We start from the raw sequence: 26,880 nt of genomic DNA, 5'->3' as shown, positions 1-26,880 counted from the left end.
GCGACATGGAGGGCACCATAGGACAACACCAAAATAAAACATACAAATCACACCAACCACGATCATCTATCAACCCATAGGACAAAACGGATCTACTCAAATATCGTAAGATAGCCATAGATCATTGGGAACTAATATATAGCGTTGAGCACCATGTTTAAGTAGAGATTACAGCGAGGAGAAGGGGTGTTACATCGCTGCATAGAGGGGGAGAGAGTTGGTGTTGACGGCGGCAAGGTTGTTGATGTAGATCGCCGTCACGATCCTTGCCCCGGTGGACTCTGGCGCCACCGGGAGAGAGGGGGAGAGAGCCCCCCTCCTTCTTCTTCTTTCTTGGCCTCCCCCTAGATGGGAGGAGAGTTCCCCCTCTGGTCCATGGCCTCCATGGCGTCGGAGGGGCGGGTGCCCCTTCGAGATTGGATCTATCCCTCTGTTCTCTTCTGTTTCGCGCTCTCGTTTTCTGGCTTAAAACCGTTTCTTATATTCCCGGAGATCCGTGACTCCGATTGCGCTGAGATTTTAACACGAATTTTTTTTCAGATATAAGCTTCCCTGCGCCCGAAGTAGAGCTCCAACCGACTTACGAGGATGGCACAACCCACCACCATGCACTAGGGGGCTAGGGCGCGCTCTGGTGTCTCGTGGTGGCTGTGGGCCCCCGTTTGCGTTGATTCCACCTCCCAAAAATCACAAATATTCCAAAATAATTATCTGTAAATTTTTATCGCATTTGGACTTCGTTTGATATGGATATTCTGCAAAACAAAAAACATGCAACAAACAGGAACTGGCACTGGATCAATATGTTAGTCCAATAAATCATATAAAATCATGCCAAAAATATGTGAAAGTTGTATAATATTGGCATGAAACAATCAAAAATTATAGATATGACGGAGACGTGTCATAGGGTCAAGTGAACCGGGTTTGAAACCTTTTTTCTTCAAGAATTCCTTCAAAGTATCATACCAAGCCCGTGGGGCTTGCTTGAGGCCATAGAGAGCCTTGTTCAGTCTGAAGAGTTTGCCAGGATGCTTTGGATCCTCAAAAACCTGGTGGTTGAGCAACATATACTTCTTCCTCAAGCTTACCATTGAGGAATGCACTTTTCACATCCATTTGATATAAGAGAATATTGTGATGGTTAGCATATGCAAGCAATATACAAATAGCTTCAAGTCTAGCAACAAGTGCAAATGTTTCACCGAAATCAATACCCTCAACCTGTGTGTAGCCTTGTGCTACAAGACGGGCCTTATTTCTTACCACTTGGCCATTTTCATCTTGCTTGTTGTGGTAGGTCCACTTAGTGCCGATGATATTGTGCTTGCGTGGATCTTGATGATTCACAAGCTCCCACATATTGTTGAGCTCGAATTTTTGCAGTTCTTCTTGCATGGCTTGAATCCACTCAGGCTCCAGAAATGCTTCATCAACTTTGGTGGGCTCTGTGATAGAGACAAATGCAAAATGCCCACAAAAGTTAGCTAGATGTGAAGCTCTTGAGCAAGTGAGCGGAACAGGAGCATTGATATTGTCGAGGATCTTCTCAATCTGCCCTTGATTAGCCACTCGTGGATGAGCTGGACGAGGGCCTTGTTGAGGTTGAGCATTTTCGTCGGAGTCATTTTCTTCCGGGGTAGAAGTTTCTTCATGATGGGGAATGATCACATCTTCTTAAGCTATCTCTTCACTCGGCACTATTTCACCAGTGCCCATCAGCTTGATAGATTCCTCGGGAGGCATTTCATCTAGCACAGGAGGTAGGTGCTCTTGTTGCGAGCCGTTAGTTTCATCGAACCGCACATCTACAGTTTCAAACACCTTGTTGTGATAGGTGTTGAAGACTCTATAGGTGTGCGAGTCCTTTTCGTAACCAAGCATAAAACCCTCATGTGCTTTTGGTGCAAATTTGGAATTATGATGTGGATCTCTAATCCAACATTTAGCACCGAAGACTTTGAAATAACTTACATTGGGCTTTTTATCAGTGAGGAGCTCATATGAAGTCTTCTTTAGGAATTTGTGAAGATGTACCCGATTGATGATGTGACAAGCAGTATCAATTGCTTCAGGCCACCATCGACGAGATATCTTGTATTCATCAAGCATAGTGCGGGCCATCTCAATGAGTGACATGTTCTTGCACTCAGCAATTCCATTCTGCTGAGGAGTATAAGGAGCAGATAGCTCATGAGTGATACCAAGTTCGTCAAGATAGTCATCAAGGCCCGTGTTCTTGAACTCGATGCCGTTGTTGCTTCTGATATGCTTGATCTTGATGCCATAATTCGTCATGGCACGGTTTGCAAATCGTCTGAAAACACCCTGCACTTCAGTCTTGAAGGTAATGATAGGCACTCACGTGTAACAAGAATAATCATCAACTATGAAGAATCCATGAAGTGATGCTGCATTGGTTAGTGTGGCATAATGAGTAGAACCAAAGAGATCCATATGAAGTAATTCAAAGGGACAAGTAGTGGTCATGATTGTCATCATGGAGTGCTTGGATCTGGTCATCTTTCCAACCTCACAAGCACCGCAAAGGTGATCTTTGACGAATTTGACGCCCTCGACACCAATGATGTGCTTCTTCTTCACAAGTGTGCTCAAATTCCTCATGCCAGCATGTCCAAGTCATTGATGCCATAGCCAACACTCTGAAGCTTTTGCCAGTAGACACGTGGCCGGTTGAGGACCTAGAGAGAAATCAACAATATAGAAATCACCTCTCCTAAAGCCTTCGAAGACTTTGGACTTGTCAGATTCCATTAGCACAATGCATCTATATTTGCCAAAGATGACAATCATATCAAGATCACAAAGCATTGAGACGGACATTAGGTTGTATCCTAGGGACTCGACAAGCATCACTTTTTCCATGTGTCAATCCTTTGAGATAGCAACCTTACCTAGACCAATACCTTGCTTTTTCCTTTGTCATCGTAGGTGATATGCTTCAGATGAGACAAAGCAAAGGGAGCATCGGTGAGGAGATTCCTGTCACCAGTCATGTGATTGGTGCAACCACTGTCTAGAACCTATTCAGTAGCTTTGGGAGTACCATCATGTAGAAGCATTAGACTCACTTACAAATTCATATACTTCAGTTCAAGAATATGATGATCAAATCCATCAGTGAATTTCATCAGTAAGCATATAACTAGCAGCATAGGGATGTGTGAAATGAAGAATTCATTTCATCCTAATTAGCTTGCATCCAACAAGCATTATGTTAGGCCTTCAGCAAATTCATCAGACATTTATTGTGTCTGAAGACCTGACCCTGTAGAAGAGATTAGTTCTTCTTATTAACCACCCACATCTGAATGGGTGGCTGAGAAGCAATATAAAGCAATGCATTGATAGAGAACTTAGGCATTGAAGAATATGGATTTCTCTTCACAGGAGGAGTGTAGTACTCATAAGAATATGTAGAGAAATTCTTAGCAGTTTTGTGCACATAGTGAATTGAGGAAAAATGCACATATTCATCATATCGCCGTCTGTTTCCTTGCATAGAAGTGTTAGTACGAGCATGATTTGGCCTGCATTCATTTGACGACTTTGGTCCAGGTGACGAATTTGCCCTGGGTTTGTTCCTTTTCTTCGGTGGTGTCATGATGACATTCACTTGAAGGTTTTGAAGAACACTTTTGGGCACCCAGATTTTCTTCACTAGGGGACCATTCCTGCAATTAGTACCAACAAATCTAGCAAATACTTCACCATTCTGATTTTTGAATAGCTTATAGTTGTAGGCAAATGACTCATCAGAAGAATGTGGAGTATCAGAATTGTAGCTAGATAGAGTCGATGGATCAACTGGAGGTCCTTTTGTAGCAACCCATGTGGTTTTGAGATACTGCTCAGGTTTCAATAAGATCCATCTGTGTTCAGCTTTCTCTCAAAAGTAATACCCTCTTTCCTAGGGTTCCTGTTCAAAATCTACTTGTTGAGCACATCACAAAGAGTTTGGTGTCCTTTGAGGCTTTTGTACATGCATGTGATGTATAATTGCTTCATACATGCATTTTTGTTAGTGACACTAGTGGTCTCCTCAGATGAGGGAATTGAAACCACAGAGACATTTGAAGATATAGCAGCAGTTGAAGCATTTGAACTTTCAGCTAAAGAATTTGCATTACCACGTTCAAGGTATTTTAAGCATGGAGCAACAAATTCTTCCTGAGCGGTGCTGATATGTTGGGAAAGTAATGAATTATTGTCTTTCTGAAGATCATCATGAGACGATCTCAGCTTCTCGAGTTCTTGCTTCCTTTGAAGAAATCCATATGACAGCTTCTCGTGTGCAGATGAGAGGGGCACATGACTACTTTCAAGTTTGTCATATTTTGACTGTAGACGCTCAAGGTCTTCAGTCAGAATTTGAGATTGTTACATTTCATCGTTCAACAGATCGTCACTTTATCTAACAGTTTGTGAATCCTTTCCATGGCAGTTTGTTGCTTTGCAACAGTTGTAGCAAGTTTGGAATAGCTAGAAGTCATGTTTTCGTCAGATTCACCTTCACTTGAAGAAGATGAAGATGGCTTGAGTACCTTAACGCCTTTGGCCATGAGGCATGTTGCTAAAGACGATGAGTCTGGATCATACGTCATGGACTTGAGAGATTCCTTGAACTCGAGGAACCAGGGATCCTGACGAGTGCGGTGACCTTCATAGATGTGAGAGATCCTGTCCCAAATGAGCTTGGCGTTGGCTAGGTGCATGATCCGCCTGAACTCATCTCTGGATAAGCTATAGTAGATGATATCTCTCGCCCAGATATCCAGCCGAGTATACTTGTGAATGTCATCAGCATGTGCCATCTTGCATAGATCGGTAAGACCAATCTCAATGACAGTCCACAACTCGCTGTTTGTCGATAGGAGACGCTTCCTCATCATGAATTTCCACTTGGGATAGTCATCACCATCAAAGATGGGGCACACAGCGGACACTTGCTTCATACATGCAGTCGCATGACTAAAAATCCAGGTGGTTAAACCAAAATCACACAGAACAAGGGAGTATCTTGCTCTGATACCAATTGAAAGCACAGGTTATCTCCTAGAGGGGGTGATGGGAGATTTTTAGAAATTCGTCAAACGCTGAAGAATTTGACGAAGATCAGAATGAAGAAATAGAAACACAAGGGAAATTAAGTCATCACAGAATCAAAGTACATGCAATCAGAATGCAGAAGAGTGAAGAACATGCAATCATACAGTCATACAAGCATGAAGAATATGGAGAAATGAAAGATAGTGTGATGAAATTCTTCATTTCAAATTCGTCAGAGCATAGATCACAAATTCTTCAGCGGCGGAATAATGTAAGAGAGGGTGAGGAATTTGAAACCAGGTTGGCTCGGTGAAGACAATGCAATTTGGTAGACAAGTTCCAATTGCTGCATCAACTGTCCGTCTGGTTGAGGCGGCTGACTCGCAACTCAGAGGATACACAGTCCTCACCGTATTCCTCTTGAGCTAAGGTCACTTAGTCCTCGTCCAATCACTCGTGGTAAGTCTTCAAGGTAGACTTCCAAAACCTTCACAGACTTGTTCACCGGCACACCACAATGACTCTTGGTGTACTCAGGACTTGACGCCTAACCGTCTGGAAGAATGACAGTCTTCAAAGGTAATAGGCGTCGGATCACACAGATCAATCTCTTCAGTGATGCTCAATCACTTTGGCTCTGGGTTTTTCCTCACTTAGGATTCTCTCAAAGTCGTCAAAGGATGGGTTGCTCTCAAATGAAAAGTGACAAGTTCTCTCGGAGCAGCCAACCAACAAGTGGTTGTGGGGGGTGGCTATTTATAGCCAGGGCAACCCGACATGAATTGTTATAAATGCCCTTCTCTGATTCAGCCGTTGTTAGGATAATGATCCACTCGACAGCTGGCACGTGGCGCGGCAACGGTCGGAATTTGAACTCTCAAATTCATCGGGGCACTCAATTTCCTCACTTTTAGGCAGATCGCACTGGTGAACTCCTAACTCCTCAGCATGACCAAAATCGTCAGTGACTAGATGAACTTCGTCGCTGTAGCTAGCAAATGCGTCAGCTGTACTGGAGATTTCCAAAGGCTTCACTCGAAGCGGCTTTTTTGTATGGGTTTGAGTAATTTTGAGCATCACTTTGGAAATGTGAATTATGTTTCACCTAGACCCCTTTAACAGTACGGTTTTTCCTACGACTCAAATAGGAAGAAAAGAAACTATAAAAACAAATGTCTTCAAACTTCAAAGTCTTCATATCAATTTCTTCAAAGGCCACAACAAACTTTTAGGCCATGCCAATTTCATCACCAGATTCTTCACCTGAAGAAATCCATTTTTAGGGGTCGTCATCCATGTGTTAAACCAAATCTTCAGGGACTCTATCTCCTATGTATACTCACAAACACATTAGTTCCTCAACCTATTTGTCTTCAATACTCAAAAACTACTAAGGGGGCACTTGATGCACTTACAATTACCACAATTCATCGACGAACAAGTTCTTAACTTCAACACCTAAAAATGATAATAAACATAAGATGGAGCCTCTTCACTAGTTCCTCGTCGGGCCTTTCCCCTTTCGTTCGTCAGTGTAGTTGTAGGTGTCCGCGGCTGGTGGAGGATCTTGGTCGTTGGAGGAGGTGGTGGAGCTGTGGTCGTTGCGGTCGTCGGAGTCGAAGAGGACGATCAAGCCCTTCATCCGATGGACGGTCCTGTCCTGCTGCCTCTTCAACTCGGCGACCCGAGCCGCCTCCGCTGTTGCCTCCTTCCCGCTCCTACTCCGACTACTCTATGCCTAGCCAGAGCGCCTTTGCGTCCTTCCATCGGAGGCAGCGAGCATTTGTCTCCGCCGTCATCAGTGACTGGAGGTAGACCCAAGCAAGGAGCCGCTCGTCCTCATCGGGCTCTGCCGGTATCCCGCGCTGACGGCCCGCTCCGCCGCTTCCTTCTCCCTTGCCCGCTGCCTCTCGCGGCGGGTGGCCCCACCTCCGATTTCGGAGTGCGCATGCGGGCCGGCGGCACTGGGATTAGCACCCGCCGCTGCCCGCGCGGAAGAGCGGCCAGCGGGGGAAGGGGACGACGCGGGGCGGTGTGGATTGCATTGTCCTGCCGGAGCTCAGCGCTGGCTGGGAGAGTCCAACTCCAGCGTCCGCGTTGCACCGGCATGGGAGCTGCGGTGACGCTGCAGATCCGGAGTTGCCCCCCAGTGTCCATCTTGGACCGCTCCAAGGCAATGCGGAGGGCCATCTCCTCGTCGACGTCGAGGTTGGAGCTGGAGTGGCCGTCGAAGCTCAACATTGCGCCGGAGTGGATCAGAACCGGAGAGGGAGAGCAGAGGATGGAGCGAGAGAGGGGAGTGACTGAGCTAGGGTTCCGAGCGAGCAGCCGGATGGGGTTTTTGTGGGACAACCGTGGGGTTAGTGGTGGGTCGTGCCTGTTAGCACCGACGTGGCAGACGCTCTCGGGCGTGCCCGGGCCGCCCTACATTTGGGCTAGATATGAGGGGCACCAGACTGCCCAGGCGTTTGAGGCCGGTTTGAGGCGTTCGGGTGGGTTAATCTTTTGTGACCGATCAGCCCTCCCGTGCATTTGAGACGGGTTTAGGGGACCCGACTATAGATGCTCTAACAACATTCATGAAGTGGGAGCGAGGAAATTAGCAGTAGAGGCGCTCCAGAATCCTATTCCGCCCATCATCACTATATAAACGAGAGGGAGACACTCGTTGTGAAGGAGTCGAAACATTTTCCTACACAACCATCATCATCCCCCATCGCAACTGCCACACAAAGGTCGTCACATATTCATAGCCATCTCCACCTCCATAACCATTTCCATTAGACTTGTAACTGAGGTTATGTTGCGATCATCGAGATTTTAAGACTTTCAGTCATTCGTCTTCAAATAACTCTTTTTATACAATGCAATGTGCTTGTGATTCAACCCCGATATGTGAGTAATCCCCTCACGCAATGTGTCGGGGCGTACCCTCGTAATCCCGTAGGCCCGTCTATGCGTAAGCGGTTTACTTTAATTAACTTTACTCTAATGTTATTGTGAAGCTATTTTGTCTAGTGACTCTACCTCGATCCCAGGGCTCGTCGATATCCGAGACACGGAACACAAAGAAGCACATAGCAATGTTCTATTAAGTTCATTGCATAATCTTTCGTTTTTATTAGTGTTACTTTGTTTTGTTATCTTTTTAGGTCTATTGAAGCTCCCATGGACTTAGCACGGTAAAAGGAACCAAGTTGAGGCCAAACTAAAGAAGTTGCAAGCACCAAATTTGGATTTTCTGGAAAGTCTGACAAAATGAGGTTCCCAAAGAGCCTAATTTTGATATACAAAACCTTGAGGTTATCAGGATCGTCCATACGGATTCAATGAGCCCAAGAACGCCCAAATCGGAATTTGTATGAGAAAATGTTGATAGAGATACGAAACAACACAGGTAGGTCCAGAGGAGAAGATGGTGCGTTGTACGAACCGGGATGCTTGTACCACTGCTCATACCACCTAATCCTTGTTGCAAATTTGGTTGTAACTTCCATAAGTCTTCACCAATTTCATCCTCGTTTGTTACCATGTGATCCTTGGACATCAAGTAAGGTATTTTTTTAGGGAAAAAAATCAAGTAAGGTATTGGGAGAGGTTGGGACTCTTCTAGAGCCTTTGATTCAAAGGGGAGGAGGAGGATCCATGAAGAAGACCCGTGGAGGCCGGCAATATATACACCAACACCCCTAGCCGCCTATGAAAAGGGTGGAGAGGATCCACGAGCAAGACCCATGGAGATCGGACAGATCGGACGATGGGAGAGCCCGAGGGAGCCATCCGTGGGAGGCCACTGCGAAAAGGGCGGTGCGGAGGGCCTTCTCGTCGAGCCGTGCACACGCGTCTGCCGGCGGGCACGAGCGACACACCCCGCTCAGTTTCAAAGGTTGTTGACAAGCGGGTCCGCATGGCCCGTCGCACGGGAGCGGACATGCCGGGGGAAGAACCCTAGAAAGGCAGCCGTGGCACGTCACTGCGAAACGAACGATGCTAAGGGCACTCTCGGCCGCGAAACCCCAGAAGGCGGGTACTCCAGCATCCTTTATAGGTGTATTGTCATGTACAATTCAAAGAAAAAAAAGATGGCCGCACTGTATACAAAATGTACCTAGAAATCTGAGTATGTAGATCTTTGAACCAACTATGTGATGCTTAACTGCAACCAAATTGCAATTCCCTCCGTTTCATAATTCTTATCGTTATTTTAGTTTCCGACCAACTGCAAATCATGTTGTATATATACACTGTTGATGTTGTGCAGCAACGTTGTGGCATTTCGCTAAATTCAGGCTACCTCTCCATTTTTTGCTCCCAAATGGAGCGTCCGTTGCATCTAGGCGAACTTGGCGAGCTCGACAGCGAAGGCAGCGGCGTGAGGCTCCTCGACGCAGCAGAGCACCACCCGGATGCCCCCACGCTTTGGCGCCGGCGGCCTGACGTAATTGAGCGACGCGACGAAGTTGACGTGGTCGTTGAGCGGGAACACGTACCCGGGAGCGCCGAAGCCGTGGTCCACCTCGTGGAAGCCGACGCGGCTCCAGTCGAGTAAATTGCACAGAAGTACCACAATTGAGACATTGAAAGCAGATTGGTATCAAGATTGGTAATTTTTACGTGTCAGTACCAAGATTGGGGCTAGCCGTTGCAAAAAAGACTAAAAGCTCGTTTTGTACGTATTGACACTAAAGCTGACCGATTGGGCCCGCCCGTCAGGCGCCACGCTGGCCAGGGATCTTGCGCTGGAACTCGAGGGCATCGTCGGAGAAGCCGCAGAGCGCCGAGTGGCGGAGGAACTCCTGGAAGCCGACCTTGAGGTGGTCAGGCGCCTTGTAGCAGGCGAAGTCGACGAGGTAGACGGGGCGGGGGCGGGTGAGCACGTACACGGTGGCGCCGAAGACGAGGACGGCGGAGAGGACGAGCACGGAGATGAGGTTGTACTGGAGGTGCAGCCAGAGCTGGCGGAGGTCGTCGGGGTCGGTGCGGCCGGCCTCGAGGACGATGACGGCCATGAGCGGCAGCAACAGCAGCGTGATGAGGTGGGTGATGAGGTAGTGGTACCCCAGCTTCACGTACTTGAGGTTCACGCTCTGGAGGAAGTCCGGCAGCCGCCGGTGGCTCGGCGTGGTCGCCGTCGTCTCCGCCTCCGTCGCGGCCGCGGCCGGCGGCGGAGCGATGCCTCCGTTCATCGCCCCCCCTCCCCGGATCGCGCGCGCGGCTAGATCTGGATGCGGAATCTGGACTGGGCAGTCAAAGGTGGATGGATGGGTGGATGCCGATGCGTGGACCTCGTGCGGGGGAGGGGGGAGGCGTTACTGGTGGTGCTCGACGACGCGCGCGTGCTGGGGCGGGGGCGGGAGGAGAGCGACGGTGGCCGGCGGGAGGGAGGCGGCGCGGTGGTGCGGAAACGGTCGGTGCCGACCGGTGGGGGGAGCGAATCCGGCGGCGGCGGAGCAGGAGGCGGAGGCCGTTGTTCAGGCGACACGCGCACTGGCCAGCGTGGCGCCTGACGGGCGGGCCCAATCGGTCAGCTTTAGTGTCAATACGTACAAAACGAGCTTTTAGTCTTTTTTGCAACGGCTAGCCCCAATCTTGATACTGACACGTAAAAATTATCAATCTTGGTACCAATCTGCTTCCAATGCCCCAATTGTGGTACTTCTGTGCAATTTACTCGCTCCAGTCTGACACCGTCACCGTGCTGTAGTCCAGCGGCACGTCGTAGTGATCGACGCCGCGCATCCAGCCGGCAAACTGCGCTGGGACAGCCTCCTTCGCCTTACGTACCGCGCCGACGCCCTCCGCCAGCGACGCCTCCCGGCCGTACCTAGAATATCAGAGGCCCTATGCGAATCAAAATTTAGGCCCTGATGTTCGAAAGAGTGGATTAAAATGTATAGTTTCTTAATCACTATAGCAGTATAATTTTCATGTAGACTTACACCACCGGATACACAAGTTCAAGAAAGAACAACGAACTGGATGTACTATTCTACTACTATAAAGTAATAGAAGAATAGGGTGCTAAGAACTGCCACAACCATCGAATCTAGCAGGACTCTGTAGTTGTAGATCATGAGAGACTGCACATAAAACTCCGATGGGTGATTTGTCAGTCACTGACAAAGCAGATGCACAAGAGCACATGAGAATTGAGAGGAAAACTCCCCAATATATAGAAGATTGGAGTACACCAGTTTGTTGCCACTAATAACCTTCTTTTGGGGAAATCGTGAAGCATTAGCCCCAATGAGGATTGTACAAGAATCGAGACGAGGAGGAAATGACTGGTCAATGAGTTAATTTAGAGTTTGTGAGCATTGAGAGAGAGAGGGGGGAAGGGAGGGCGCTGGGAGTAATTGATTGATCGGGATTGGAGGTTGCATGGGCCTTGGGCTGTGATATTTCCATCATTTTTGTTTGCTCTAGTTAATGCTTTTGTTTAACACATTAATTACCTAGAATGGGAGGCCCTCCAATTTTTGGGGCCCTGTTCAACCCCTCCAGTTGCACCTGCTAACATACGGCCTTGCCACTAATGACTTTCTTTTGGGGAAATCGTGAAGCATTAGCCCCAATGAGGATTGTACAAGAATCGAGATGAGGAGGAAATGACTGGTCCATGAGTTGATTTAGAGTTTGTGAGCATTGAAAGAGGGGGGGGGAGCTCCTCGTCGGCGCCCTCAGCGCCGCTTAGGCCACCTGGCGACCGAAGGCAAGCGGTAATGGGCCGGCCCAGCATAGCTCGCTAAAAAAAAGACAAAAAAGAGCTCATATATTTTGCGAGTAGTGGGATTTGAATCATGATGCGAACGCTGAAGCACTAGTAGCAACAACCACCGCGCCTGACTGCCTTTGATGTTATCAACACGAAAACACACACTACGAGACCCGTGGTTCAGTCCCAGTATAATTTATTTGAAAAAAATCGAAATATGAAAAAGAATTCACGAATTTGAAAAAAGTTCATCGATTTTAAAAATAACTTCATCACTTTTGAAAAAGTTCATTGATTTTGATAAAAAAAGTTCACAAATTTGAAAAGAGTTCACCGGATTTGTAAAAAAAGTTCATCAATTTCGATCAAAAAGTTCACAGATTTAAAATAGTTCATCAATTTTGATAAGGAAAGTTCACAAATTTGAAAAGAGTTCACGGAATTTTGAAAAAAAGTTCATGGGTTTGAAAAAAGTTCAACAAATTTTGATAAAAAAGTTCAATTCTTTGAAAAAGGCTCACGGATTTTCAAAAAAAGTTCACGGATTCAAAAACTTCATTAGTTTTGAGGAAAAAGTTCAAGAATTGGGAAAATGTTCACTGGAGTTTTCTTTAAAATCATGCATTTAAGAAAAAGAAAGGAACAAGAAAAGGAAAAAGGGGAAAGAAAAAGAAAAAGAAGATGCAATAAAAGAATAAAAAGGATGTTGCAAATCGCAGGAAAGTACTTGCGTACTTAGCTATTAGGAGGGAGGTCACAAGGTCGCGAGTTCGAGTTTCCACGGCGCACAGGTTTTTTCAGTTTGAAACATAAAAAATAGGTATAAATGGGCCGGCCCATCGCGCAGGGAGGGTATGCGCCCGTTTGCCAAAACGCCTAAAACGGGCGCTTAAGGCGCCGAATAGGGTTAGGCGGCGGGGGGGGGGGGGGGGGAGGGCGCTGGGAGTAATTGATTGATCGGAATTGGAGGTTGCATGGGCCTTGGGCTGTGATATTTCCATCATTTTTGTTTGCTCTAGTTAATACTTTGTTTAACACATTAATTACCTAGAATGGGAGGCCCTCCAATTTTTGGGGCCCTGTTCAACTGCTCCAGTTGCATCTGCTAACATACGGCCTTGCGGACGGCCTTGCCTGCCATAGTGACGCACGCCAGGTACGCACAGTTGCCGTAGTAGCCGTCCACCGCCGGCAGCACACCACGGAGCAGGTGTCGCGTGCCGGCGGCGAAGGCGATCCGGACAGCGGCGTCGTCAGGGAGCGCTGATGCCAGCGCCAGCGCGCGGCACTTGAACACTATGGCCATTACCGCGTCAAAGGTGGAGCAAACCTCTCCCCTCGATGTCGCGGCAGCCTGCTTGAACTCGTCCTTGATGCGAGCGATGCTCTCCGCCGATATGTCGGCCACCTGGGTCACGAGCCTGAACTCCGTGAGCTGAGGCGGCGGCCTGCTGGGAGGGTCTGGGATCGCGTCGCGGTCCCACACAGGAGTCACTGACGGCACCTGGAGCCCCCGCGCTCCCTCCCCCACCGCCGTGAGGAATTGCGCCGCGCCCTGGCCGTCGAACACCGCCTGGCTGAAGCTGATCCTGACGGCGAAACCACCGCATAAGTTGAGAGAGAGTTGCATCTTTTTATAAGGTGAGCTCTTCTACCACTTGTATGAGCATAAGAAGAGGAGACCTACACGCACGCTCCGCCTCGCTCGCCTTGCCACGCCACGCCTCGTCATGACGCGCTGCCGGTTGCGGGATTGAGCCGAGCCGAGGACAGAGCTATGCACGTTGTCTATATTTTTGCTGCTCAGGAAAAATTAATGAGTTATTAATTAATAATTAACGGACGCGTTAATTATTGAACCGTTTCCGATTCTTTTGGATCGTGACGACTCGAACGTGGGGTTTACTCCCACGACCTGCCCGGCCCGCACTATATAGTCAGGCAGACGTCTACCCCAGCCGCCGCCGCTTCGTATGGTTTCTCGCCACCGTTCCAGATCATTGTGCCGCCAAGCAAGTCTTCTCCATCCTTCCTTTCGGCGTGCACCGGGAGAAGGGACAGCAGGCCTCCGGAACCCCGCCTCTCGTGATCCTGTACGGGAGAGGGGCGATCAGATTTTTGGGGAGCGCACTCGCGCGACTGCTGGCAGCGAAGACTTCGCGAACGACGACTTCTTCCCCGACCTTGGCAACCTCATCCTCGACGACATGGGCGACAACGTCAACGCCGGCGGTGCTGCTCCCGCTGCACCGTATGTGATTCTATCCTTCCTGTTCGAGCTCGTGGTAGAATTCATGTTTCTAGTGTGTGCCCTAGATGTGATCTGTAAATCTGCTATGCTAGTTCGCATGATTAGTTTAATCACTGCTACTGTAGTCATGATTTATCTTCTGTTTCTTCGGATTAAATCTCGTAGTAATTTGCTCATATTTCCAGCAATGCAAAAACCTGATTATAGGCAATTTACTCCGAGTGGTTTTGCTGCGCATCTGAAGCCGCCTGCCTTTAAGGTGGCGCAATATAAGAGGTGGCGCACGAGAGCAGTCTACTGGTTTCAGACCATGGGCTGCTATGACGCCACCAAGGGCAAGCTTGAGGGCGATCTCAATCCAGCACAGCTGGAAGGTTTTGAGAAGATCGATAACCTTTTAAAAGGCGCTCTTCTGAGTGTTCTTGATGAGACTTCGCGAACGACGACTTCTTCCCCAACCTCGGCAACCTCATCCTCGACGACATGGGCGACAACGTCAACGCCGGCGGTGCTACTCCCGCTGCACCGTATGTGATTCTATCCTTCCTGTTCGAGATCGTGGTAGAATTCATGTTTCTAGTATGTGCCCTAGATGTGATCTGTTCATCCGCTATGCTAGTTCGCATGATTAGTTTAATCTCTGCTACTGTAGTCATGATTTATCTTCTGTTTATTCGGATTAAATCTCGTAGTAATTTGCTCATATTTCCAACAATCCAAAAACCTGATTATAGGCAATTTACTCCGAGTGGTTTTGCTGCGCATCTAAAACCGCCTGCCTTTAAGGGGGCGCAATATAAGAGGTGGCGCACGAGAGCAATCTACTGGTTTCAGACCATGGGCAGCTATGACGCCACCAAGGGCAAGCCTGAGGGCGATCTCAATCCAGCACAGCTGGAAGCTTTTGAGAAGATCGATACCCTCTGTAAAGGCGCTCTTCTGAGTGTTCTTGATGACTCCATTGTGGATTCGTATATGTCGTTTGACAACGGCAAGGACATGTGGGCTGCGCTCGAGGCCAAGTTTGGTGCCTCGGACGCCGGCAGCGAGTTGTACGTCATGGAGCAATTTTATGACTACAAGATGCCTGATGAGCACCCTGTTGTACAACAGGCTCATGAGATACAGTCGCTCGCAAAAGAACTTGAGTACTTCAAGTGTGTGTTGCCGGACAAATTTGTTGCTGGAGGCATCATTGCCAAGCTTCCACCTTCATGGAAAATTTTTGCTACTTCCGAAACACAAGAGACAGGAGTTTTCCGTTGCGGTTCTCATTGGTACTCTTGATGTTGAAGAGAAGGCGAGAGCAAAGGACACACGTGCTCGAGTTGCTGAGGGAGGTTCTAGTGCCCACATGGTACAGAAAAAGAACTTCCAGCCCAACAAGTTCAAAAATAACAAGAACAAAACTCGGGGCAAAGGCAAGTTTGATACAAAGAGCAAGCCATCACATTCTACCAACTTCAAGAAGAATTCTCATAAGAAGGGGAAGGGACTTTGCCATGTCTGCAGTGATCCTAATCACTGGGCTCCGGAGTGTCCTAACCGCTTTGAGGAGCGCGAACATGAGAAGAGCGGCAAGTCCGCTAATGTTGTCATCGGTGATACTGATATGAAGGAATCAGGGTACGGTATTTTTCCTACCATCCTTTCAGTATTTCAATCCCCTGATTGGTTAATTGACACCGGTGCCAATGTACATGTTTGTGCTGACGCCTCCATGTTTTCTTCTTACCAGGCAACAGGGACTTCACCCGTGCTGATGGGGAATGGGTCACATGCCATCGTTCGAGGTGTTGGTACGGTCGATCTGAAGTTTACTTCGGGGAAGACCGTGCGTCTGAAGAACATTCATCATGTGCCGTCCATCAATAAAAATCTCGTTAGCAGTTCCCGTTTATGCCGAGATGGTTTTAAGTTGGTTTTCGAATCCAATAAAGTTGTAATTTCTAAGTATGTACAATTTGTTGGAAAAGGCTATGAGAGCGGAGGCTTGTTCCGCCTATCTTTGTCAGATATTTGCACTAAAGTTATTCATAATGTTTGCCACAATAATGAGTCTGATATTTGGCATTCACGACTTTGTCATATTAACTTTGGTTCCATGACGCGGCTAGCCAATATGAATTTAATTCTGAAAATCTCTACTGTCAAAGGCTCCAAGTGCCAAGTATATGTGCAAGCTAAGCAACCTCATAAGTCCCATAAGACTACAGAGGCAAGAGACTTGGCGCCACTAGAGCTTATACATTCTGATCTTTGTGAGATGAATGGCGTGTTGACAAAAGGTGGAAAGAGATACTTCATGACGTTGATTGATGACTCCACTAGATATTGTTATGTGTATCTTCTGAAATCAAAAGATGAGGCTTTAACTTTCTTCAAAAACTATAAAGCTGAGGCAGAGAACCAACTTGATCGAAAAATTAAACGGCTTAGGTCCGATCGTGGTGGAGAGTATTTTTCCAATGCATTTGACCTGTTTTGTGCGGAACATGGTATAATCCATGAGAGGACGCCTCCCTACTCACCTCAGTCAAATGGGGTAGCCGAAAGAAAGAACCGAACTCTAACTGATATGGTTAACACCATGTTAGACACATCGGGTCTTTCCAAGGAATGGTGGGGGGAGGCGCTAATGACTGCGTGTCATGTCCTAAACCGAGTTCCCACAAAGCATAAGACCATGACTCCATTTGAGGAATGGAAAAGGAAAAGATTGAAACTCTCTTACCTACATACTTGGGGTTGTTTGGCGAAAGTCAATATACCAATTCCCAGGAAGCGCAAGCTTGGACCAAAAACCGCGGATTGTGTTCTTCTGGGCTATGCTTTTCATAGCATTGGCTATAGATTTTTGATAATAAAATCTGAGGTATCTGATAACCCACAAGTATAGGGGATCAATTGTAGCTTCTTTCGATAAGTAAGAGTGCCGAACCCAACGAGGAGCTAAAGGTAGAACAAATATTCCCTCAAGTTCTATCGACCACCGATACAACTCTACGCAAGCTTGACGTTCGCTTTACCTAGAACAAGTATGAAACTAGAAGTACTTTGTAGGTGTTGTGGGATAGGTTAGCAAGAATATAAAGAGCACGTAAATAAAAACTAGGGCTGTTAAGATAAAGACACAATAAAGTAAATATAGCGAGAGTGGAAAAGTGGTGGTAGGAGTTGCGAAATAGTCCCTTAAGCAATTGACTACTTTACTAGACCGATAGCAAGTTTCATGTGGGAGAGGCCACTACTAGCATGTCATCCCTTACTTGGAATTCTATGCACTTATGATTGGAACTATTAGCAAGCATCCGCAACTACTAACGTTCATTAAGGTAAAACCCAACCATAGCATTAAGATATATTGGTCCCCCTTCAATCCCGTATGCATCAATTTCTATGCTAGGCTGAAGCTTCTGTCACTCTTGCCCTCCAATACATAGTCCTATCAACATACAACTAACCCTATGGTGTGATCCACGCGCGCGCTCATATGATGGGCACCAAAGGACAGCAACATAACCACAAGCAAATTAAATCAATCATAGCAATTCATCAACCACCGATAGGACAACAAAAATCTACTCAGACATCATAGGATGGCAACACATCATTGGATAATAATATGAAGCATAAAGCACCATGTTCAAGTAGAGGGTACGGCGGGTTGCGGGAGAGTGGACCGCTGTAGATAGAAGGGGGAAGGTGATGGAGATGTTGGTGAAGATGGCGGAGGTGTTGGTGAAGATCGCGGTGATGATGATGGCCCCCGGCGGCGTTCCGGCGCCACCAGAAGCGAGGGGGGAGAGCCCCCCTTCTTCTTCTTCTTCCTTGACCTTCTCCCTAGATGGGAGAAGGGTTTCCCCTCTGGTCCATGGTCTCCATGGCGTGGGAGGGGCGAGAGCCCCTCCGAGATTGGATATGTCTCTCTGTCTCTCTCTGTTTCTGCGTTCTCCTCTGCTGCCCTTTCACCGTTTCTTTTATATCCGGAGATCCGTAACTCCGATTGGGTTGAAACCTTCGTCGTGATTTTTTACCAAAAATTAGCTTTCTTGCGGATGAAGAAGGGCATCAACCACCTTACGGGTGGCCCACAAGGGTCAGGGGCGCGCCCCCTGCCTCGTGGCCACCTCGGACACCGTTTCGCGTTGATATTTTCTCCCAGATTTTCCAAATATTCCAAAAATAAGCTTCGTCCGTTTTTATCCCGTTTGGACTCCGTTTGATATGGATATTATGCGAATCATAAAACATGCAACAGACAGGAACTGACACTGGGCACTGGATCAATATGTTAGTCCCAAAAATAGTATAAATAGTTGCCAAAAAGTATATGAAAGTTGTATAATATTGGCATGGAACAATAAAAAATTATAGATACGACAGAGACGTATCAGTATCCGACATGTATGTTGGTACGATTATGGAGTCGAATGATGCAACTTTCTATGAGGACATATTTCCTATGAAGGTTATGTCGAGTTCATCAAATCAGGAGATACCTACTCCATCTAGTGAGGAATTCGCTGTAATTCCTGAACCCACCATTGCGATGGAACACGTTGAGAATCCTGTTGAGGGTGACAATGGAACTCCTATGAGGAGTAAGAGACAGAGGACTGCAAAGTCTTTTGGTGATGATTTCATTGTGTACCTTGTGGATGACACACCCAGGAATATTTCAGAAGCCTATGCATCTCCCTGATGCTGACTACTGGAAGGAAGTTGTTCCTAGCGAGATGGATTCCATCTTAGATAACGGTACCACGGAGATCACTGACCGTCCTTATGGGTGCAAACCTGTAGGATGTAAGTGGGTGTTCAAGAAGAAGCTTAGACCTGATGGTACGATTCAAAATTACAAGGCACGGCTTGTGGCCAAGGGTTACACCCAGAAAGAAGGTGAAGACTTCTTTGATACTTACTCACCCATGGCTAGACTGACCACAATTCGGGTGCTACTATCACTGGCTGCCTCACATGGTCTTCTCGTTCATCAAATGGACGTTAAGACAGCTTTCCTCAATCGAGAGTTGAAGGAGGAAATTTACATGGATCAGCCAGATGGTTTTGTAGTACCTGGTCAGGAAGGAAAGGTGTGCAAATTATTAAAGTCTTTATATGTCCATAAACAAGCTCCTAAGGAGTGGCATGAGAAGTTCGAAAGAACATTAACTGCTGCCGGCTTTGTAGTAAACGATGGTGACAAGTGCGTGTACTATCGCTATGGTGGGGGCGAAGGAGTTATTCTTTGTCTATATGTCGATGACATACTGATCTTTGGAACCAAACTTGATTTAATCAAAGAGGTTAAGGATTTCTTATCTCGCTGTTTTGAGATGAAGGATCTAGGAGTAGCTGGTGTTATCTTAAACATCAAGCTGTCGAGAGATGAGAATGGTGGGATCACACTGCTTCAGTCTCACTATGTGGAAAAGGTCTTGAGTCGTTTTGGGTATAGCGACTGCACGCCTTCTCCAACTCCATATGATGCTAGTGTGTTGCTTCGAAAGAATCGACGGATTGCTAGAGATCAACTGAGGTATTCTCAGATTATTGGCTCGCTTATGTATTTGGCAAGTGCCACAAGGCCTGACATCTCTTTTGCTGTGAGCAAGCTGAGTCGGTTTGTGTCAAAACCGGGAGATGATCATTGGCATGCGCTTGAGAGAGTTATGCGCTATTTGAAAGGCACCGTGAGCTATGGGATTCACTACACCGGGTATCCAAGGGTACTGGAGGGTTATAGTGACTCAAACTGGATATCTGATGCTGGTGAGATTAAGGCCACAAGTGGTTATGTTTTTACACTTGGTTGGTGGCGCTATTTCCTGAAAGTCTTGTAAGCAGACCATCTTAACGAGGTCAACTATGGAAGAAGAACTCACAACATTAGACACTGCCACTGTTGAAGCAGAGTGGCTTCGTGAACTCTTGATGGACTTACCTATGGTTGAAAAACCAATACCCCCTATCCTGATGAACTGTGATAATCAAACTATGATCGTCAAGATAAACAGTTCGAAGGACAATATGAAGTCCTCAAGACATGTGAAGAGGAGACTAAAATCTGTCAGAAAATTGAGAAACTCTGGAGTTATTACGTTGGATTATATCCAAACGTCGAAAAACTTGGCAGATCCCTTCACAAAGGGTCTATCACGTAATGTGATAGATAATGCATCGATGGAGATGGGTTTGAGACTCACAGCATGAGTTGTCCATAGTGGTAACCCACTCTATGTGATCGGAGATCCCGTGAAGTAGAAGTGGGAGACAAGTTGTTGGTCAGTTGGGAGGAGAGTATCTCTATATTAACTATCCCACTCCGTGAAGATGCAATACTCTCCTGATCTGCATGGCAGGTTGATACTTATCTTAATGTGTTCCAAGTGGCTTATTCGGGTATGCAGAGATGTTGTCCCGCAGAACATCTTCTGAGGAACACACCTATATGAATTTGACTGTTAACGTCGCAGTCTGTGAGAATTGGGTGTTCTCTAATAAATTCATGAAAAGGCCCTGGAGTACGACGTATACGCTCCACCCGCGGGGAAGCCTTGCGGCAGCCCAGTATCGGTCAAGAATTTGTGTGAAACTAGTCTCGCAGAAAACTTGTAGTTCAAGGCATAGTCCACTATTCAAGTTGTGATCTAGTGTAGCATAAATCTCTAAGTGGATGTTCAACTTCACAGTCTCCACTAAGCACCGGTATATAAACAATGCTTTAGAACTAAATGATGAGATGTGCCAATGAGACTTTGTGGGGGATTGTTGGAATTTTGCTAGTAGGCCTTTGGCCCAAAGCCCAACTAAAATTCTGAAATTCTCTTGGCCCATTCATGCACACATGTGAGTGGAGTGAGTGAGGCTAAAGTTTAGTCCCACCTCATAAGTTGAGAGAGAGTTGCACCTCTTTATAAGGTGAGCTCTTCTACCACTTGTATGAGCATGAGAAGAGGAGACCTACACGCACGCTCCTCCTCCTCGCTCGCCTCGCCACGCCACGCCTCGTCACGACGCGCCGCGGGTTGCGGGATTGAGCCGAGCCGAGGACAGAGCTATGCACGTTGTCTATGTTTTTGCTGCTCGGGAAAAATTAATGAGTTATTAATTAACAATTAATGCACGCGTTAATTACTGAACTGTTTCCGATTCTTTTGGATCGTGACGACTCGGACGTGGGGTTTACTCCCACGACCTGCCCGACCCGCACTATATAGTCAGGCAGACGTCCACCCTAGCCGCCGCCGCTTCGTATGGTTTCTCACCACCGTTCCAGATCATTGCGCCGCCAAGCAAGTCTTCTGCATCCGTCCTTTCGGCGTGCACCGGGAGAAGGGACAGCAGGCCTCCGGAACCCCGCCTCTCGTGATCCTATATGGGAGAGGGGCGATCAGCTTTTTGGGGAGCGCACTCGCGCGACTGCTGGCAGCAACGACTTCGCGAACGACGACTTCTTTCCCCGACCTCGGCAACCTCATACTCGACGGCATGGGCGACAACGTCAACGCCGGCGGTGCTGCTCCCGCTGCACCGTATGTGATTCTATCCTTCCTGTTCGAGATCGTGGTAGAATTCATGTTTCTAGTTTGTGCCCTAGATGTGATATGTTCATCTGCTATGCTAGTTCGCATGATTAGTTTAATATCTGCTACTGTAGTCATGATTTATCTTCTGTTTATTCGGATTAAATCTCGTAGTAATTTGCTCATATTTCCAACAATCCAAAAACCTGATTATAGGCAATTAACTCCAAGTTGTTTTGCTACGCATCTGAAGCAGCCTGCCTTTAAGGGGGCGCAATATAAGAGGTGGCGCACGAGAGCAGTCTACTGGTTTAAGACCATGGGCTGCTATGACGCCACCAAGGGCAAGCCTGAGGGCGATCTCAGTCCAGCACAGCTGGAAGCTTTTAAGAAGATCGATACCCTCTTTAAAGGCGCTCTTCTGAGTGTTCTTGATGACTCCATTGTGGATTCGTATATGTCGTTTGACAACGGCATGGACATGTGGGCTGCGCTCGAGGCCAAGTTTGGTGCCTCGGATGCCGGCAGCGATTTGTACGTCATGGAGCAATTCTATGACTACAAGATGACTGATGAGCGCCCTGTTGTACAACAGGCTCATGAGATACAGTCGCTCGCAAAAGAACTTGAGTACTTCAAGTGTGTGTTGTGATACGTCCATTTTGCATCATGCTTTTATATCGATATTTATTGCATTATGGGCTGTTATTACACATTATGTCACAATACTTATGCCTATTCTCTCTTATTTTACAAGGTTTACATAAGGAGGGAGAATGTCGGCAGCTGGAATTCTGGGCTGGAAAAGGAGCAAATATTAGAGACCTATTCTGCACAACTCCAAAAGTTCTGAAACTCCACGAAAGTCATTTTTGGAAATATAAAAAATACTGAGCGGAAGAAATACCGGAGGGGGCCCACACCCTGCCACGAGGGTGGGGCGCGCCCTACCCCCCTGGGCGTGCCCCCCTGCCTCGTGGGCCCCCTGTTGGCCCTCCGGTGCCCATCTTCTGCTATATGAAGTCTTTCGTCCGAAGAAAAATCAGAAGCAAGCTTTCGGGACGAGACTCCGCCGCCACTTGGCGGAACCAATCTAGGGCTCCGGCAGAGCTGTTCTGCTGGGGACACTTTCCTCCAGGAGGAGGAAATCATCGCCATCATCATCACCAACGCTCCTCTCATCGGGAGAGGGCAATCTCCATCAACATCTTCACCAGCACCATCTCCTCTCAAACCCTAGTTCATCTCTTGTATCCAATTCTTGTCTCCAAGTCTGGGATTGGTACCTGTAGGTTGCTAGTAGTGTTGATTACTCCTTGTAGTTGATGCTAGTTGGTTTATTTGGTGGAAGATCATATGTTCAGATCCTATATGCATATTAACACTCCTCTGATTATGAACATGAATATGCTTTGTGAGTAGTTACGTTTGTTCCTGAGGACATGGGAGAAGTCTTGCTATTAGTAGTCATGTGAATTTGGTATTCGTCCGATATTTTGATGAGATGTATGTTGTCTATCCTCTAGTGGTGTTATGTGAACGTCGACTACATGACACTTCACCATTATTTGGGCCTAGAGGAAGGCATTGGGAAGTAATAAGTAGATGATGGGTTGCTAGAGTGACAGAAGCTTAAACCCTAGTTTATGCGTTGCTTCGTAAGGGGCTGATTTGGATCCATATGTTTCATGCTATGGTTAGGTTTACCTTAATACTTCTTTTGTAGTTGTGGATGCTTGCAATAGGGGTTAATCATAAGTGGGATGCTTGTCCAAGTAAGGACAGCACCCAAGCACCGGTCCACCCACATATCAAATTATCAAAGTACCGAACGCGAATCATATGAACGTGATGAAAACTAGCTTGACAATAATTCCCATGTGTCCTCGGGAGCGCTTTTCTCTATATAAGAGTTTGTCCAGGCTTGTCCTTTGCTATAAAAAGGATTGGGCCACCTTGCTGAACTTTATTTACTTTTGTTACTTGTTGATCGTTACCAATTATCTTATCACAAACTATCTGTTACCTATTATTTCAGTGCCTGCAGATAATACCTTGCTGAAAACCGCTTATCATTTCCTTCTGCTCCTTGTTGGGTTCGACACTCTTACTTATCGAAAGTACTACGATAGATCCCCTATACTTGTGGGTCATCAAGACTCTTTTCTGGCGCCGTTGCCGGGGAGTGAAGCGCCTTTGGTAGGTGGAATTTGGTAAGGAAAAATTTATATAGTGTGCTGAAATTTACTGTCACTTGTTACTATGGAAAGTAATCCTCTGAGGGGCTTGTTCGGGGTATCTTCACCCCGACCAGTAGAGCAAAGAGTTTCTCCTCAACCTAATGAACCTACTGAAAATGGAAATGTCTACTTTGAAATTCCTTCGGGTATGTTAGAAAAACTGCTAGCTAATCCTTTTGCAGGAGATGGAACAATGCATCCTGATGAGCACCTAATATATATGGATGAAGTTTGTGGATTATTTAGGCTTGCAGGTGTGCCCGATGATGTTATTAAGAAGAAGGTCTTCCCTTTATCTTTGAAGGGAGATGCATTGACATGGTATAGGCTATGTGATGATATGGGATCATGGAACTACAAACGATTAAAATTGGAATTTCATCAGAAGTTTTATCCTATGCATCTTGTTCATCGTGATCGCAATTATATATATAATTTTTGGCCTCGCGAAGGAGAAAGCATCGCTCAAGCTTGGGGGAGGCTTAAATCAATGTTATATTTAAGCCCCAATCATGAGCTCCCAAGATAAATAATTATTCAAAGTTTTTATGCTCGGCTTTCTGATAACAATCGCACCATGCTCGATACTTCTTATGCTGGCTCTTTTATGATGAAGACTATTGAATTCAAATGGGATTTATTGGAAAGAATTAAACGCAACTCTGAAGATTGGGATCTCGACGAAGGTAAGGAGTCAGGTATGACACCTAAGTTTGATTGTGTTAAATATTTTATGGATACCGATGTTTTCCGTAAATTTAGCACTAAATATGGACTTGACTCTGAGATAGTAGCTTCTTTCTGTGAATCTTTTGCTGCTCATGTTGATCTCCCTAAGGAGAAGTGGTTTAAATATCATCCTCCCATAGAAGTAAAAGTAGCTGCACCTATTAAAGTCGAAGAAAAGACTATCACTTATAATGATCCAGTTGTTCCTACTGCTTATGTTGAGAAACCACCTTTTCCTATTAGGATAAAGGATCATGCTAAAGCTTCAACTGTGGTTTGTAAAAGCAATATTAGAACCTATACACCTCCTAAGCAAGTTAAAGTTGAACCTAATATTGCTATTGTTAAAGATCTCTTGTCTGATAGTATTGATGGGCATGTTATTCATTTCTGTGATGAAACTGCTAGAATTGCCAAACCATGTGCTAAAGATAAACATAGACCTGTGGTAGGCATGCCTGTTATTTCTGTTAAAATAGGAGATCATTATTATCATGGCTTATGTGATATGGGTGCTAGTGCTATACCTCATGACTTGTACAAAGAAATTATGCATGATATTGCACCTACTGAGTTAGAAGATATTGATGTTACCATTAAACTTGCCAATAGAGATACCATATCACCCATTGGAATTGTTAGAGATGTTGAAGTCTTGTGTGGGAAAACTAAATATCCTGCTGATTTTCTTGTTCTCGGTTCCCCACAAGATAGCTTTTGCCCCATTATATTTGGTAGACCCTTCTTGAACACTGTTAATGCTAAGATAGACTGCGAAAAGGATGTTGTTACTATTGGTTTGGGTGATATGTCTCATGAGTTTAATTTCTCTAAATTTAGTAGACAACACCGTGAAGAGGAGTCGCCTAGTAAAGATGAAATTATTGGTCTTGCTTCTATTGCCGTACCTCCTAATGATCCTTTGGAAAAATATTTGCTAGACCATGAAAATGATATGTTTATGAATGAAAGAAGGGAAATAGATGAAGTATTCTTTAAACGGGAACCCATCCTGAAACACAATTTGCCTGTTGAAATCCTAGGGGATCCTCCTCCACCCAAGGGTGATCCCGTGTATGAGCTTAAACGGTTACCTGATACTCTTAAATATGCTTATCTTGATGAGAAAAAGATATATCCTATTATTATTAGTGCTAACCTTTCAGAGCATGAAGAAGAGAGATTATTGAAAACTCTAAAGAAGCACCGCGCGGCTATTGGATATACTCTTGATGATCTTAAGGGCATTAGTCCCACTCTATGTCAACATAAAATAAATTTGGAGAAAGATGCCAACCAGTTCGTGATCATCAACGACGGCTGAATCCTAAGATGAAATAAGTGGTAAGAAAGGAAATACTAAAGCTCCTTGAGGCGGGTATAATTTATCCCGTTGTTGATAGTCAGTGGGTAAGTCCTGTCCATTGTGTCCCTAAGAAGGGAGGTATTACTGTCGTTCCTAATGATAAAGATGAATTGATTCCGCAAAGAATTATTACAGGTTATAGGATGGTAATTGATTTCCGCAAATTAAATAAGGCTACTAAAAAGATCATTACCCCTTACCTTTTATTGATCAAATGCTAGAAAGATTATCCAAACATACACATTTTTGCTTTCTAGATGGTTATTCTGGTTTCTCTCAAATACATGTGTCAGCCGATGATCAATCAAAGACCACTTTTACTTGCCCTTTCGGTACTTTTGCTTATAGACGTATGCCTTTTGGTTTATGTAATGCACCTGCTACCTTTCAAAGATGCATGATGGCTATATTCTCTGACTTTTGTGAAAAGATTTGTGAGGTTTTCATGGACGATTTCTCCGTCTATGGATCCTCTTTTGATGATTGCTTGAGCAACCTTGATCGAGTTTTGCAAAGATGTGAAGAAACTAATCTTGTCTTGAATTGGGAAAAGTGCCACTTTATGGTTAATGAAGGTATTGTCTTGGGGCATAAAATTTCTGAAAGAGGTATTGAAGTTGATAAAGCCAAGGTTGATGCTATTGAAAAGATGCCATATCCCAAGGACATCAAAGGTATAAGAAGTTTCCTTGGTCATGCCAGTTTTTATAGGAGGTTCATTAAGGACTTCTCAAAAATTTCTCGGCCTCTGACTAATTTGTTACAAAAATATATACCATTTGTCTTCGATGATGATTGTGTAGAAGCATTTGAAATATTTAAGAAAGCATTGATCTCTGCACCTATTGTTCAGCCACCTGATTGGAATTTACCCTTTGAAATCATGTGTGATGCTAGTGATTATGTTGTAGGTGTTGTTCTAGGGCAAAGAGTTGATAAGAAATTAAATGTTATTCAATATGCTAGTAAAACTCTAGACA

The 26,880-nt window shown here is 45.9% G+C and overlaps 1 protein-coding gene across 1 annotated transcript; it reads right to left on the bottom strand.

Annotated features, from left to right (window-relative positions):
- Positions 1-9,403: 9,403 nt before the first annotated feature.
- Positions 9,404-13,415, bottom strand: LOC109786590 (acyl transferase 4-like). Its single transcript, XM_020345201.1, has 3 exons — positions 12,903-13,415; positions 10,742-10,881; positions 9,404-9,605 (listed from the first exon to the last, which is right to left on the bottom strand). The coding sequence occupies exons 1-3, from the start codon at positions 13,413-13,415 to the stop codon at positions 9,404-9,406; spliced, it is 855 nt and encodes a 284-aa protein (XP_020200790.1).
- Positions 13,416-26,880: the final 13,465 nt, after the last annotated feature.

This window comes from Aegilops tauschii, chromosome 7, assembly GCF_002575655.3.
Source record: "Aegilops tauschii subsp. strangulata cultivar AL8/78 chromosome 7, Aet v6.0, whole genome shotgun sequence".
NCBI classification, from domain to species: Eukaryota; Viridiplantae; Streptophyta; class Magnoliopsida; order Poales; family Poaceae; genus Aegilops; species Aegilops tauschii.
Note: the sequence above shows the minus strand (reverse complement) of the source record. Positions and strands in the feature narration are given on the sequence as shown.

What these genes read in the sequence shown, in the direction of transcription:
- LOC109786590 (XM_020345201.1), bottom strand. Translation starts at nt 13,415, where the DNA reads ATGCAACTCTCTCTCAACTTATGCGGTGGTTTCGCCGTCAGGATCAGC. An exon ending in CAGGCAAGGCCGTCCGCAAG is followed by an intron (nt 10,882 to 12,902) that starts GCCGTATGTTAG and finishes TACGGCCGGGAG; the next exon opens with GCGTCGCTGGCGGAGGGCGT. An exon ending in ACGGTGTCAGACTGGAGCGA is followed by an intron (nt 9,606 to 10,741) that starts GTAAATTGCACA and finishes ACTCGACTGGAG; the next exon opens with CCGCGTCGGCTTCCACGAGG.